Source organism: Canis lupus, chromosome 1, assembly GCF_003254725.2.
Source record: "Canis lupus dingo isolate Sandy chromosome 1, ASM325472v2, whole genome shotgun sequence".
In the NCBI taxonomy this organism is placed as follows: domain Eukaryota; kingdom Metazoa; phylum Chordata; class Mammalia; order Carnivora; family Canidae; genus Canis; species Canis lupus.
The window spans coordinates 86,910,025-86,926,029 of record NC_064243.1 but is presented as its reverse complement, the minus strand read 5'-3'; the positions used below and the strand labels follow the sequence as shown (position 1 = coordinate 86,926,029).

The 16,005-nt window shown below is 37.0% G+C and overlaps 1 protein-coding gene and 1 long non-coding RNA gene across 14 annotated transcripts in view; one reads left to right on the top strand and one right to left on the bottom strand.

Annotated features, from left to right (window-relative positions):
• TRPM3 (transient receptor potential cation channel subfamily M member 3) overlaps positions 1-16,005 on the bottom strand; it is a 492,887-nt gene that overhangs the window by 224,853 nt on the left and 252,029 nt on the right. For all 10 annotated transcript variants that reach the window (XM_049092014.1, XM_049092017.1, XM_049092021.1 and 7 more), the window contains exons 4-5: positions 10,471-10,684; positions 6,112-6,236 (exon numbers count right to left, since the gene is read on the bottom strand). In XM_049092014.1, coding sequence (XP_048947971.1) covers positions 6,112-6,236; positions 10,471-10,684 — 339 coding nt within the window. The remainder of the gene's footprint in view (positions 1-6,111; positions 6,237-10,470; positions 10,685-16,005) is intronic.
• The window catches only part of LOC112644731 (uncharacterized), a 130,254-nt gene that overhangs the window by 71,424 nt on the left and 42,825 nt on the right, over positions 1-16,005 (top strand). The gene's annotated exons all lie outside the window — the stretch shown is intronic.

The following is a 16,005-nucleotide window of genomic DNA, read 5'->3' as shown; positions in this document are numbered from 1 at the left end:
CAGATAAATGATCGCTGCTATGATTATGGAGAAGTCGTGCCGCATCATAGGTGAGGATGTGGTCTTAGGAACTGGATGGCCTAGGTTGAAATCTCAGCTATGTGACTTACAGTCATGTAACTACCAGGCAAGTTACTTAATCTTACTGTGTTTAGTTTCACCATCTGCGACATGGAAGGATTACAGTGATACTAAAAAGAACAACTTCTGAATGCCATTATGAGAATTAAATGACCACCTGTGATGTGTGCTGAAATGTATTAAGTTCAACAAAACTGCTGGTATTATATTATTGTTGTTGTCATATTTATTATTATTTCAGTGATAAATAACCTCTAGGCTGACACATCAATATCCTGCCACCAACCCTTTGCATACATACTCTTTCCTCTTCTCCTTCAGGTATAAGGATACAGATAGTTCCTCTCTCCTTTAGCTCTGGACCCCATCACCTCAGGGCCACTCTAGGGCTTATTCATCAATTCCACTTTCACTATCTCTATTTTCTCCCCTATCATCAACATATAAGCAAACTCAAGTCTCTCCCTTCTTGCAGAAAAATCCCTCAAATTACAGCTCCTTTCAGCTACTCATATCACTTCTCTTCATCACACCTAAACTTCTAAAAGGTTGGTTTCTACTGGCCATCATCCTCTGGATACATCTTATATAACCTAGTCATGGAAGTCCAATAAAGTCCATGCAAGAACCATTACTGGGAAGTTTTCTGAGCTTATAATATGAAGTCATATTTGGCTTGCCTTAGAAATAGGTGACAAATGCACTGAGTTGATAACTGCATGAGAAGTATCAATCAGGTGCGTTATTAAACTTGATTTTTCTTGTCTTGTAATATAAAGACAGCATTGAAAGAATGCTTTCCAATTAAATATAAGAACTCTTAAAGGTTATAAAGTTCTGAGAATAAACCTGCAGTTTAGGGGAAAATAGAAGATATCATTGAATGTCATGATAATTTAATAACCACATAAGATGATGTGTTGGAAATCTTCCCAAATACAATTTTCATCCTAAAGTTAAAATGAAAAGTGCTTTTTCTTATGATCATTTCTGGATTTCTAATTTGGCATGTGTTTTGTTAATCTACATTTGGGAAAAGACAAATTATAAAGGTTTCAGAAACTGTTCAATTACCTGCAACCATTCTAGTCACACTGTTTTCTAAAGTAGGGGAATCTAAGGCCACTATGAGTCATGTAAAAATTTTAATTCAACAGAAGTTCTTTCCTGACTTTACAATGGGGATACTGTCATCATCTAGCCAGATCAAGATTCTCTAGGGACAAAGAAAAGGGTTCTGGTCAATCTCATAGTTTGTTTTTTAGGTCAATTTATAGGCTTTGATATTTGCCAGTATCTCAACTAACAATAACAACATCATTAAGTATTTTCTTATATATTACTTGGCATGCCTCTAGTTAAGTGTATGGGCTTTGGAGACAGTGGATCTTGATTCCAACCCTTATTTAGTTTCCTTACATAATAATACATAGCTCATAAGGTTAATATATGCAATTACAGAGAGCTTCCTCAAATAGGAGCTCAATAAATTATAATTACTATTATTATGATTATGCTAATTCAAGTTGTATAAAGATAGAGCAAATGTTTTTATAGTCAGTCCACTTAGAAATAAAGGAATCCACTCTTACAGAGTTTTTGGTCACATGTCAATGCCTCAGGCTCATGCAAAATGTTAGTGGCTAACAAGAAACAAAGAAAACCTCCTGTTTTCGAGGAGGTTTTACCTAAATTGGGGAAGAGGATGGTTGTAGGAGAATTACAATCAGGGATATGACATTATGGGTGAAGTTAATCGTGGAAAACATCTTGGTGGAAGTGAGCCTTGAGCTCAGTTTGATGGAAGAGAAGTTTATGGGTTGTAATAAAAGAAAGGGGCAGTAGGAATCATATGGAGGAATCATAGAGGAGTAGTAAAACTTGACAGCTGAACAATAGTCATTTTCGCATTTAATGGCAGAGCAAAAATTATTACCATCTCGGTATCTATAGCATTATTTCTCACCAAATTCTGTTGTTTTGATCTATTAATTGGAGGTTTGAGCAAACAGAGAAGATATTTAAATTTAAAGAATCAAGTATAGTTCATTTCTCAGTTGGGTGGATCATGCCTCTCTCAAAGGGATTACAGAAAGACCTGTTCTCATTCCATTCTTCTTTGCCCCCATACATATCCAACATGTAGAAGCTTCACCATCCACCTCCCACCTTGAGTTGCTATATAAGAAAATAGTTTTATATTTAAAGCCTTGATTTAAAAATGCCTTTATTATAGTTACTAAGGTATGATCACCTTTGGGGAAGTGTGTGGAGAAGAAATTGTGGTAAAGTTGCAAACTAGGTAAGATGTATCATTACATTTTTTTCTGTAACATTAATTTTCCTTGTAGCCTTAATTTCATTATGCCCAATCCATCTTCATCCATATTTACTGAGCACCTGCTATATGTGAGGCTCTAAGTTGAGCTCTGAGAATCCTAAGATACATGCCCTTTATCTTTAGAGTCTAACCTAAAGTCTAGCTAAGTGATAAGACTTGAAGGGAGGTAGATGCTTCAGAATATCAAGAAGCAGACCCAAGGGAAAGCTAATTTTTCTTTTTTATGTTTAGGACTAGTCTTTGCCTTTATAGTGCCATTTCAAAGAGACAATCAGTGCTACTGTGAATAATAACTGCTGTGTCTACTACTTATATCAATAAAATAACTATAGAACTACTTGAATGTTCAGCTTCTGAAAGTGCTCATCTGAGAACCATCCCCACAGAAATAAAAGGATCTTTATTTTCTATCAGTTTGGAAATAAATCTACTGTAATAAAATATTAGGCATAAGAAATGGAGCCTTTCTTTTATCCCTATATTTTTACTTCAAGTACATTTCCTACATTTCCCTTGACATTGATTTTGGGCCACTTCAACCTTATTCTGGAATACAGACATAGAATAGACCAAAAGTACAATTTCTTTCAAAGGAATGCATTTTTGATAGAATTCTGAAGTGGCAATGATTTTTAATAATGCGTGAGGTTTTTTTTTCTTCTGCTACCTAATGTCTGATGCTAGGAGGTTTGTTTTCTTGACGTTTATTACATGTAAGTTTGATTATATAAAGTCGAAGGGAAAGGACACAAGGCCCTAAATTAGGCTAGCTATGAAAATTCTTATAACTACGTAAGTTTACCAGATGACACTTCTACGCCAATGATTTTTTAGGGAGACTTCTTTCTCTGACAACCTAGCACCACATGCCTTTTTCATTATAACATTAGACTAGTAAACACATATAAGAATTTCCTCAAACTAGGTCATAAATCCTGTACACCAAGAACAGAACTTTTGAACCACATAATATACAATGTGAAAAACAAATTCCATTGTTATCCAAGTGCCTGAGAGATCCTTTGCATATTGCAACTCCCCAGTTTGGGGTGGGGAAGGGTTGTTTCAGTGTGGTTGAAATTCAATAGATTTTTGGTCAAAGATTTATTAAGAAAGTAAAATACAACTGTTTTTCTTGAGCTCTTTACAATCTGTCAATGTCAATCCTTTTCTCGATGGTCTCTCTGCAGGTTCACTTGGATCCTTGTGAACCACAGTTTGGCTCCATTAGTCCCCTATGGGCATGGAGAATAAATGTGCTCATTTTACTGAACATGAGTCTCCTTCTGCCCTCTGCATGGGGATCAAGACTATTTTCTCATTGGGAAGTCAGACAATGCGTAGGCATATGTGAGTTCCTACTGGCATAACACTGGGAAGAAATAGGGGTAGAAAGAAAGTAAGAGTAAAAAGGAGCACAAGAAGAGGTGAAATCAGGGGAAAGGAGCTCAAATTGGAGGAAGATGAATCAGGGGTTTGTTATTCTTCTAACTCATCAAGGCAAGTAAATGTAATGTAAGTACTGTCTCTCTGCACTCCTATAGAACTTACAAGACACACAAAATGACACACAAAAAGGCAGTCGGTCGCCATTCTCTGTAAATGCTTAGGCAACTGAGGTAATTATTGGGTTACTCTATCTTGAATAAAGAAGTAAGCAGCTTCCATTTATTCATTGCTCATCTGAATAAGAAAGTTCCAAAACCGGCTTTCCCCTCACCAAAAAAAAAAAAAAAAAAAAGAATAGTAACTCTGTTTTATCCGTTTTACACTAGAGATCCTGAAGAAATGAACATATAAAAATGACTTCTGAATCATCACAACAGTTTAAAATAAGTCATTTGTTAATAAAATGTACTATTAAATGCTTTTGGCATCAGGACACTTTAGCATACTCTCATTCTCATTCTAGTTTACCATCAACTTCAAAGCCAGCTTGGAGTCTGAGGCAAGCATTAACCCAAGGATATTTCATCAAAGACCAGTTCTAGATACTCTAAAAAAATTGGCAATGCTTGTTTTTCCAGGGGGTTCTGCCTACATATCACTTTGGAAATTGCTGCTTGAGATAATCAGGTTGTGTGTGATGTAAAACAGCCAATAAATTTTAGTTAAGAAAATGTTACACTGATAAAATTAATATCTCATTTCTTACCCCATGTTTTCTAGATAAATTAGTGTTTCTACACGTGATTGTGTAGCATTGATAAGGATGTTTCTTATGCACTTAAATGTCCTGAAGGACTTAAAGAGTCTTTTATTGCATTTCATGAGGTTTGATTTTTTTTTATTCAAAGTATTTTGCATTATATTAAAAATTGCAGATGCTATGTTGTATTATAATAAGATGGTTTCACTGTATTGCTGCACAATAGAAGAAGCAATTTAGGACCAGTTAATTCTCAAGCTCTGAGTTTTTAGCTCAGACAGACCTCATGGTACTTGGAAAAACTACTTAGCACATTTGTTATACCCTGTGGTAGGGCTTGATTGGGAAGGGAAGATTATATTGATTTGGTTAGAGGTGCAATGATCAATAATTAATTGTTAAGATTATTAGAGAAAATAACAGTGAATAAAGTATGGTAATTATATATAGTTTAACTACAATTCCTATCAATTGGAATTTTGAGAATTGTTATATAGGGGGAAAACTCTGGTGGTTATTAGGAAAGAAAACCCTGTAAGGGAAATTGGGGATAACCTGTTTGTGGTAAACAAGACAAAACACAAGAGAAACAAAACCCTAGGAGAAAGAGAAGTAAGATGATGACTCAGATAAAGTAAGGTAAGTTCTCTCTGGCAAAAACTATTTGACTGATCAGTCAGTGTGTGGCTCTGGACCTGAGAGAAGGAAAGAGAGGTCGGCACCTTGCTGAGTTTGGTCAAGGGCTTCTGAGTAGTTTCTGAGTGGGAAGTCAAGATCCCAACTGTGCCCACCCCTTGCCTGAGCATTCAGCAAATGAAAGACCAACTGGGGAAGCCACAGCTTGAATGGAAAGGATCTTCCTCTGTAGCTTTCCTGAGCTAGCTGAAGGGCACACAAATAATAAATAAGCTGGAGACCTGGGGTGAGAGGTCTCCATTTAATGTGGAAGTTAATGAGCTCATGTTGCTATACGTTACCTGGTGTTAATCTGAACCATACTGAGCCAATAGCACTTACAAGATTTGGTGGGTAAGGAAAGACCACTGCTTGATTCAAACCAAGAGTATAGTTAGTAAGTCCCTAATTAGGATCTTTTCTTCTTCTTCTTCTTCTTCTTTTTTTTTTTTTTTTTTTTTTTTTTTAGGTTTTATTTATTTACTTAAGGGAGAGAGAGAGAGAGAGAGAATGGGTGGGGAGGAGAGGGAGAAGCAGGATCCCCATAAGCAGGGAGCATGACACAGGGCTCCATCCCAGGACCCTGGGATCATGACCTGAGGTGCAGGCAGACACTTCACCAACTTAGCCACCCAGATGCCCCTGGGATCTTTTCTGATCATAAGACTTGACACTGGAGTTTATATAGATATATTTTGGAAAATACATGGTCTTCCAACAAACTATTCCTCACATGAATTTCATTTTGGGAAGTGGGAACCAAAAGAGTAATATAATATGTGTATTTTGAAATTCTAATTTTATTTTACTCCTTTGGTATCACTTCCAGGAGAATTCACAGACAGGGGCAGTTTCCAGGACTTACATCTCTTCCAATCAGGTCCTCTTGGTTTTCTACAATTCCCCACGGGGCGATGCCTATGGTACAGATCTTCCCTCGAGACTTAGATGCATGATCCTTTAAGGCATCTCCAACATGGCGAATAACACCTAAGAGGAAAAAGAAGTATTTACTCTTTCCTTTAAAGCAATTACTCCCTGTTGATCTAAAGGAAATTGTGATAAATGTGTCTCACAAGGTTAAATGCATTGAATATAAAATTTTGACACATTTCTACACAAACTACATGTGTTCAGAAGAGAACATAAATTTGTGGGTCTAATGTCAGATGTATTTGTGGGACTTGTATATGAACTCCAGCAATCACTTCTCATTCGACTTTAAATTCTTTTTTTCCTAAGAAAAAAATTAAAAAGTGTCCAATATTGTAAAAAAAAACAAAACAAACATGATTTTTTAAACTCAGGGAACTTTTTTCTTGTACAATAAACATAATAATATTAGTATGGCAGAACCAATACCATGAGTATGTCCTACAAAAAACACCATGTGGAATATTATATGACATCTACACCAGGGTTTGTGTATGAGCTAGGGTCATTCAAACAGAGTACTTAGCTCAGATTTTGTTAACCTTGATTTCATCTTCCTATTTATTGACACATAATGTAGAAACCCTACTTGTAAAGAAAACCTTGTCATATTCTATAGAGAATTTATGTTTAAAAATATATAAATACAGCTTTTTAGCTTCATCATTCTAATTGTTTTCCTCCTCTGTTATAATAGCCTTCCCCATCACTGTGGTCTTCCTCATCAGAGTTAAAAGTGAAAAAAATTCAGTTGACAAGATGATAGGGAACCTACCTATTATACTTTAATAAAGACAAACTGTATTTAAAGATGTGGTTTCTAATGTATTAATCTCCCTCTCAATCATTTTTATAGAAGATATAAAATACATTAAGACAAGTTGTATCCACGTATCAAAATTCCACCCATTCCTCGAGGAAAAATTCATACCTAGTGCCATTTCCTATATGAAAGCTGAGTTGGATTTGATTTTTTTTCTCCCTTTGAGCAAGACTGTAGTTTACATATCTCGAATAGCTCAATATGTTACATAATGTATTCTTCTGTGATTCACAATCACACATGAGGGTAAATCTCCTTGTGTGGTGGGTTGAGAGGTCAAGGTCTCACTTCATCTTTGCATGCTTCAGGTGCTAGCACAGAGTATAAGCTCGAACACTGAGCTAAGCACACAAAATGCACCAGGCAGTTTAATCTTGGGAGAAGATACATGTGTGTGAATCATTCCATTCTGAAATATTTAGAAGATCAACAGAAAGACTTTCTTTAAAAAAAAAATTAAAAAGTAGTGTAAATAGCACTAATCCATATGGAGACACACTGACAACACTAATAAGAACATCAATTTCACTGGTAGCTTTATCTAGGGATCTTCTAAGATAGAGTACTGGTAAAAAAAAAAACTCAAGTATAAATAAGAGTTAAGCTGTGAATATCAGTGTTCACTTCTTCCCCCCATTTACATGTACAACTCCTTTCAGGTTCATCAGGGGCAAGACGTTTAACTTCACGGTATGCCCTCTATCAGCCACAATTCTACTATTACCTCTTACCTAATGTGAGATGCCACCAATAGAACTTCACTGTGGGTATTAGATTGAATGCTAGCCTGGCGTGAGGCAGAGATGAACTCTGGTTTACAGTATTCATGCTGTAACTTCTTCCTTTGATACTGGGTACATTTTATAAAAGAAAAAAAGTAATAAATAACATTCCGAGTTCCCAGAAATGGAAGATGGTTAATGGTTTCTTTTTAACCTTTAGAAACTTTTGAGTGGGTCTGTAGATGAGGTGCAGGTTATGCCAGGAGAGCAAAAGACTGAATAATCACGCGTGAATGAGGCCAGCTAAGCTGAATAGAAGCTGGAGCCTAAAGCCTGAACAGTCACTGAAAGATAATTGCTCGGTAGATATTTGATTACTACAAAATAAACAGCAAAGAGCTGACTGAGCAGGTCATTCTAAGATCATGTCACTTTACAGGCTGAGTCAGGATTTCACATAACGATGATTAGCGTGGGCAATCTGCAGAGCTCGCTGCTGAAATGCGCCTATGGAAAGTTTGCACAAATTCTAGGTATTGAGGAGAATTCTGAGTGCAGGTCTTGCTCAAATACTACCCAAACTGCAAACGAATGAATAAACAGTATTGAGATAACATCTGATTTAAAAGTAGTTGGCCCTGAGTGATGTTTGGACTATTCCACAACTCCAAATGTCTAGAGTCTTAGAGCCTTGAAACAAGTATGTGTATATATATATGTGTGTGTGTGTGTGTGTATGTACATATGCAATCATCTTTATTATAATTTATAAACACATTAGAAACAGGCCCGGATCTTTAATAAGACATTTAGGATCTCATGGGCTCCTGTTTTCTCTTTTTTTTTTCGGCAGGGGGAGGAGGGGGCTTCTGTTTTCCATTCAGTTATGTAGTTAGAAAATCCAGTTTACTTGAGAGTGGTGGAAAACGCCAAGTAGTTATCTTAGTTTACTAAAGTTTTCTCCTCATAGGCATTCTGGAATCTTTGGGCTTCGTGGGTGAAAGGACCATATTCATTCAGTGCTGTCTTGCCCATATTCATAGACTTGCCCATACTCAGTGCTGTCCACATTCCTCAGATTTCAATGGGTACTTGTCCTGATTCTTAAAAGTATGGTTCTAGGGCCACACCTGAGAATTTGCTTTTCTAACCTATTGTTCTCCCCTGATTTACTGTAAAGGGTGGTTTCAAAAAGGGGTCAAATGTGCCCAAGTTTCCAAACCTCCATGCTTATCTTATAAACAGCATTTATCACTCACTTTACCAACTCTCCCTGCCAAATAAAGGAAACCAAAAGAATCAAGTATCAACTGCCAATGTTAGGCGAAGCTCCTCTTCTCTCCTCAAATCAAATTATTCGGAATCCTGAGTGATCACAGCCAACCTCAACGCAGCACTGCAATCTTTCTCAAAAAGACCCTTGAAACAAGTTTAAATGAACTTACTGCAGTTATTACTCGAGTACTTCCAATTGGCACTTTGGACTCAGGCTGGGGAAATATGTCAAATCCATTTACGGGCATCCATTCCCTTATCGGCTGCACATTCAAAAATGTGCTGCATGCAAGCACTTAACTGTAAGTGGGTCTGTGAGAATTGATTTGATAGTCTATCTGTATCACAATTTAAAGAAACTCATTTGGTAGGAGAAAAAATAATTGTTTGGAATTCAGAGTGTGATATGTCTTCTCTTAGTGCAGAGCTGATTTACAAAATATTTTACATAGTATACACACAATCCTCCAGACTTTGCTGTCACAATTTATGTCCCAGATGTAATGGGCATTTTACAAAAATTAAAGTTATTTGCGTCAAGCTTTAAAAATCACTTAAAGATCAGACGCAGGGCTTCCGATTTAGAGCAGAAGTTATTCTTTAAAAAATTCTCGGATACTTGTGGCAATTTGAGGTATTGAAAATATCCTGTGAAATTCCATTCGTTGTGTTTACAAATTCTGTATCATCAATATTAAAAGGCCCAGCAATTGCACTGCTGGGGATTTACCCCAAAGATACAGATGCAGTGAAACGCCGGGACACCTGCACCCCGATGTTTATAGCAGCAATGGCCACGATAGCCAAACTGTGGAAGGAGCCTCGGTGTCCAACGAAAGATGAATGGATAAAGAAGATGTGGTTTATGTATACAATGGAATATTACTCAGCTATTAGAAATGACAAATACCCACGATTTGCTTCAACGTGGATGGAACTGGAGGGTATTATGCTGAGTGAAGTAAGTCAGTCGGAGAAGGACAAACATTATATGTTCTCATTCATAAATAATAGTGAAAGGGAATATAAGGGAAGGGGGAAGAAATGTGTGGGAAATATCAGAAAGGGAGACAGAACGTAAAGACTGCTAACTCTGGGAAACGAACTAGGGGTGGTGGAAGGGGAGGAGGGCGGGGGGTGGGAGTGAATGGGTGACGGGCACTGGGGGTTATTCTGTATGCTAGTAAATTGAACACCAATAAAAAATAAAAAAAAAAATAAAAGAGCCTAAAAGGCCCAAACTGCTTTTCAAGTGTAAGTAATTCTTGGTGAGAACTAACTATGGTTATTGTGTCAGTAATGGAGGGAGGAAGAATCAGTGAGAGGACGGAGATCCAGCAAGTAATGGACACACGGGGGTGGGTGAGAGATGAGGTGGGGTGAACAGAAATATATTTACCCTTAGGAGAAAATAGTCTTAGTTACAACATTCTCATGGCCTTCCTTAGGTCATCTTTTTCTATTAAATTACCTGTGTTAACCCCTCCAGTGAATATCCATGCTCCGGTTGTCATGGCTGCTTTGATGAGACCCTTCCCAAAGACTTGCTTGAGTTTTGGCTGGAGTTCAAAGTTCTGCAGTCCCCCGTGCACAGAGATGAGAAGCTTGGGAAGCTCCAGCTGCCATTCCTTGGTCATCAGATGCAGAAGGAGATCAGGTTTTGTATCGAAGGATACTCGCACATACTGGAAGAAGATGGCACCAATTAGGGAGACAGGGAAGGGCTGGCTGTGGGGGCTTATCTCTTTACTGATTGTAATGATGTGTATAGTGCTTGAAGAAAATGCTTTCATGTGAAATCTGATTTTATTAAAAAAAAAAAAAGGCAAATCACTTTCTTTACCAAAAGAGTCTTTGCTTGATGAAGGCATACCATTTTTAAAGGTTTTCTCGAAATGGTGAAGGATTACAAACTCTAAAATTGTTTGCTGTTCTCAAACGCAGTGCAACTACAACTTTTCCCAAGTATACCAACTGGACTTAGCTATATCTGTTTCTGTGACCCTGTCACTTTGACAGGTTTTGGAAAATTCTGCAGTTCTACCTAATGTAATGAGAATTTTAAAATGAGGTAACTGTCGACTATATTTATTTAATCTATAATAACTGCATACTAAGAATTTCTTTATCTTTTTAAAGAAGACAAATGACAAAAGGCATGCCAATCATTCTTGCAGAATAATCTAAAAAACTAAAGCGTATATCAGATTTCAAGGTATTAGCAGATGCACCTGGAAATAAGTATACTAAGTACATATAAATGGAATGCTATAAATACATACAATGATAAACATGTATATAACCACATACATACTCATTTAGGTCTCAGTTTAATTACATAAAGACTTCCATCTTTAGCTGGAAACAACTGAAATACTGGGCAGATATATTTGAAAGCCTTTTGAAATGCATTGCAGAGCAGACATGAAAAGAGCAAATATCCAGATTCCCAAACAAAGTAGAAGCTGGAACCTCAGGAGATAAGGAAGGACCAAAGCAGGCTTTGGACTTGAGGATTTTTCCTAAACCTGGGAAGATGTTGGCACCTGTGCTTTACCAGCTTTATGCAGTAAAGGGGACCCCATGTAAGCTGGGATACTTCAAAGGACTCCACTCTCATGTGTAAGGAAGAAAACAGTGAGTAAGTCTGATATACAGAAGAAGAGAACAAAGAAGCCTACCTGCTTCCACCTTGGTTCTGAGTGGATGCAGAAAAAAATTCTCCTCTGATTATTTATAAAACAGGGGGCCCTCCCAAAGGCTTTGATCCATATTCACACTATCAATGTGGCTTGAAAAACATCAGAGTATTTAATTTAAAATGGTTCTGGCTGGGGAATGGCTCCAGGTAATCAGCAGAAGCAAATGCAAAGCCTCTGTGGAGGAATGAGTCCTCAATCCGGAGCTCGGATAGTTTCCATGGGAAAATAAACATCTCATAGTAAAAATAAAAATCATGTAAAAAATAAAATCGCATATTTTTATATGTGATTTTAATACAAGAGATGCAGCAGTATGAATAAGAACCAAAAGAAATAACAGGAGAATAAGATCCCCAAAGATATTGAAATACTCAGAGAATATGCATAAATAGCTATATTTAATATGTTAAAAACACAAATGAGATTATTGAACATATCAGTAAGGAACAATAGACTATAAGGAATGACCAATACATGTGAAAAAGAATCAAAAGCAGCTTCTAGAAATAAAACTGTAATAACTTAAATGAAAAATACAATAAAAAAAATTAAGCTACAGATTAGCCATGCTGATGACAGATCCAGAGAAATCAACCAGATGCAGCCTAGAAGAACAAAGGACTTGAAAACAGAAGCAAAACTGAAAACCTTGGAGATGATCTGAATTCTAGATGGAAGTAAAAGAGATAATGGGGAAGAAGCAATACTTGAACAGATGCTGGCTGGGAGTTTCTTAAAAATGTTGAAAGATACAGATTCTCAGATCCAGGAATGTCAGTGAATCCCAGGCAAGGTAAATAAAAACAAACAGCACTCAGAGACACCTCACAGACAACACCAAAGGAAGGGAAATAAAAAACCTTCAAAAGCTGCTAGAAAATAAGACAAATCGCCTATAAAGAAATAGTCATTATAAGACAGAAGGTCTATTCCTCAACAGCAAAAATGGATGCCGCAAGCCAGAGTCTACAATGTGCCAAGAGGAATTATCTGGCAGTGTAAAATTCTATATTCAGTGAAAATATCTTTCAAAGATGAGAGCAAATTATAGATATTTTCAGACTACCAAAACTGAGAATTTATCTCTAGCAGACTTCACTGAAGGAATTTTGAAATATATATAGCAAGGAGAAAGTCCATGATACCAAATGGATGATCTTTGGATACAAGAAAGAATCGCTAACAAAGATATTAGCAAATACATGGTAAATCTATGAAAAGCACTGGTTGTAGAATAAAAAATGATGATAATATCTAATTTATGGTGAGAAGGGATAGAACTAAAGCACTGGACAATATAGCATTTAATTGGGTGGAAGTCATCAGCATTAAAGCATTCTAAAGTCTGTATGTTATGTGGGAGAGAAGAGGAAGGTACTGATTAAGGGATTTGTTAAGTATTAATGATGAAGTAGCATAACCACAAAAAGAATAGAGGGGCATGTAATCATGCAAACAAATGCTTTTGGGTGTATAAATAAATAAGGTTATGCAGGAGGTGACAATTGATTGCAATAATTTTGACCTAGGGGATCCCCTTGTTATCCTCAGTAATTATGTCAATTCTTTTGTTAAAATGCATTTTAAATATATTTAGCTGAAATGTGAGGCAAAGAAGAAGAAAAAGTTGAAAGCAGCTTGACAAACTAAACTGCTTCATCAAAGAATATCAAAAAGAGCTAAAGCTTTCTACATGCATATACCAGAATTCCAAAGAGGTGTTGGAATCTAATAAGCTGGTTCTATAACGATTTAATCTATGTAGCAGCAATCAATTCCTGAATGGAAAGGGTAAGGGTTGGCAATTTTAGTTAAGTACATTATAGCAATAGAATTGAACTAGAGCTTACAATATGAGATGTGGCGTATTTCGTGCACAAACTTTCATGCAAAGGACAAGAACTTTCTGATATCTTCGAATAGAAATTTTCAGTAACGATGTATGTTCCTGTGCCACACAAGGGGCCTTGGGGCTGAAGAGTAGCTATTGCAGTGGTAGAAACAAACACAGTGTTTCTTAAATAAAGGCCATGTTATTATCACTCTGTCGTTGTATTTATTGGCTCATTGAGTGACTCAAAGAAAAATATCTAGATAATAGACATCATAAGACGAAAGAATAAAATGTTTTCTGTGCCTGCTCACTGTGTCTATGCCACTCGAGTAGTTAAAATTTGGCGGCTCTGCTGAAGTGAATTTATGTCATTTTGACTAATTCCAGAAAGGGATATTTAGTGAAATAAATTAGGGCTGGGACTCCCAAGGCTTCCAAACTATACAAATAAAAAATGCTTAGTGTGGGAGATGGAAAAAAAAAATTCTTTTTAAGTTACTATTCTCTCCTTTACCCTCTTATACCTTCAAAAAAAGAAAAAAAAAAAAAAGATCCCCAGGAAAGTGCCCCTCAAAAATCTATGGAATGTGTTACAATTCCTTTTGAAGTGGCCTAATCTTTTTCCTAGTTAAGAAAAGCTTGCTTGTGATCACAGAACTCTTGTTACTTTAAGTGCTCTGTAGGGAGTGAATGACCTTGAATCACCTTGTCCCCACCTCTGTCTTACAGATAGGGAAACAGAGGCACTTGTTGTCTGATTTGTATAAGGTTACATTACTGGTGGGCCCTCTTCATGTATTTTTCTCTGCTCTCAGGTCCTTAACTCTATTGAGAAACAAAACAAAACAAAACAAACCCCAAATCTCAAACCAAGACCTTTGTGTATATTCTATGCTCCAGCACATACATTATTTCATGACTCCTCTCAGTAAGGAGGAGGTTGATATCATTCACATTTCACAGCTTGCAGACAGAAAGGATCCATCAGGTTCTCAAGTTCTTTTTTTTTTTTTTTTAGGTTCTCAAGTTCAAATGACAGTGGTAATGATGGGGTCCATAGCCCAGGTCTTCAGACTCCAGAGTCCTTACTCTTGACCACAAAGTGATAATGTCCCTCTCTCTTTCTCCTTTCCTTTCACCTACAAGCAGTCTCAAAGTTCTAGAGAACCATTTCTGAAAAGAGTGTTCTCAACCAGGTCTTTCCCTCTATTCCTTCAGTTGCCACTGTAGGAATAAATTCTCTTTACTAAGATGTCCATTTGGATTATAGCAACAGTCTCCATAGGCTTCTCGACCCCATGCCCTCAGCAAGACACTGACAGAAATAGTTGTTTCTCCAATTCCTTTTGGATCACACTATATCTCAAAGTGTTTCATTATATGTAAACTCTCCTTCTGCCTGTCATGGTCCTCTCCACTTTGGCTTGACTCCACCTAGAAGTGTTTCCCACTTCTCTCTGCATTTGGCTAATGCTGTTCCCTAAGTCCTAGAATACCTAGTTCCTCCCTTTCTCGTCTACAGAAATGATTCTCATCTTTTAAAGGCTTTTACTGAGAATGCAAGCTCATATCGATGCAACATAACAATCAAACTAACCCAATTGGATGGGTTTTTCCCTGGTTGTTTTTTGCATGTGTCAGTTTTATCTGCCCATGTTGAAAGATCTTTGAGGACAGGGACCATGTTTGACCTGACTGTGATTTGTGATAAAACTTTCCGTATTGGCTATGAAGTAGTCAATCTTAGAAATCAAAGAGAACTTAGAAATATCTTAGCAATCATGGGAACTAGAAATCATCTAGTTCAATTCTTCTGCTTCACAGAGAAGGACAGGGAGACCCCAGGGAAAGTGAGTGACTGGGGCCTCAGAGCTAGCTGTCTCATAATCAACCACTCATCTAGTCCATTACTAAAGCTACTACTGCACGGGAAATTCTCTGGTGGAGCTGTGCTTCTCAGACTTTAATGCACACAACTCACCTGGCAATCTTGACAAAAATGTGGGTTCCAATCCAGGAGGTCTGGGGTGGGGCTTGTGGTTTTGCATTTCTGACTAGCTCCCCAGAGACTGCATGAGAGGCAAGGATTACAACTCTTTCCCAGACCAAAGAGAATTTTCTAAGTGCTGTCTTGTGTTTCTCACTGGGCCAAAGGGTAGAAAGAACACTCAATATTTTACATGAAAACCACAGAGAAAAATGGAGGAGATACTGGAGGAATTACCCAGGAGACAGTGAATAGGAAAACTCTGCCATTTTCAGCTACCCAAATTATCTCCAAAAATGTAATCCCTTGGAGAATAAAAGGCAAGTTTTTTTTTTTTTAAAAGAAGAATTTATGTGAATCAGTTGTTTTTGTCATTGTTATGGTTTAGTAACTCAGTAAACCATTTGGGAGATAAGAGGCTAATTAAAACAATGTGATAACATGACACAATTATCTGAACATGTCAATTTTTAAATTAGATTC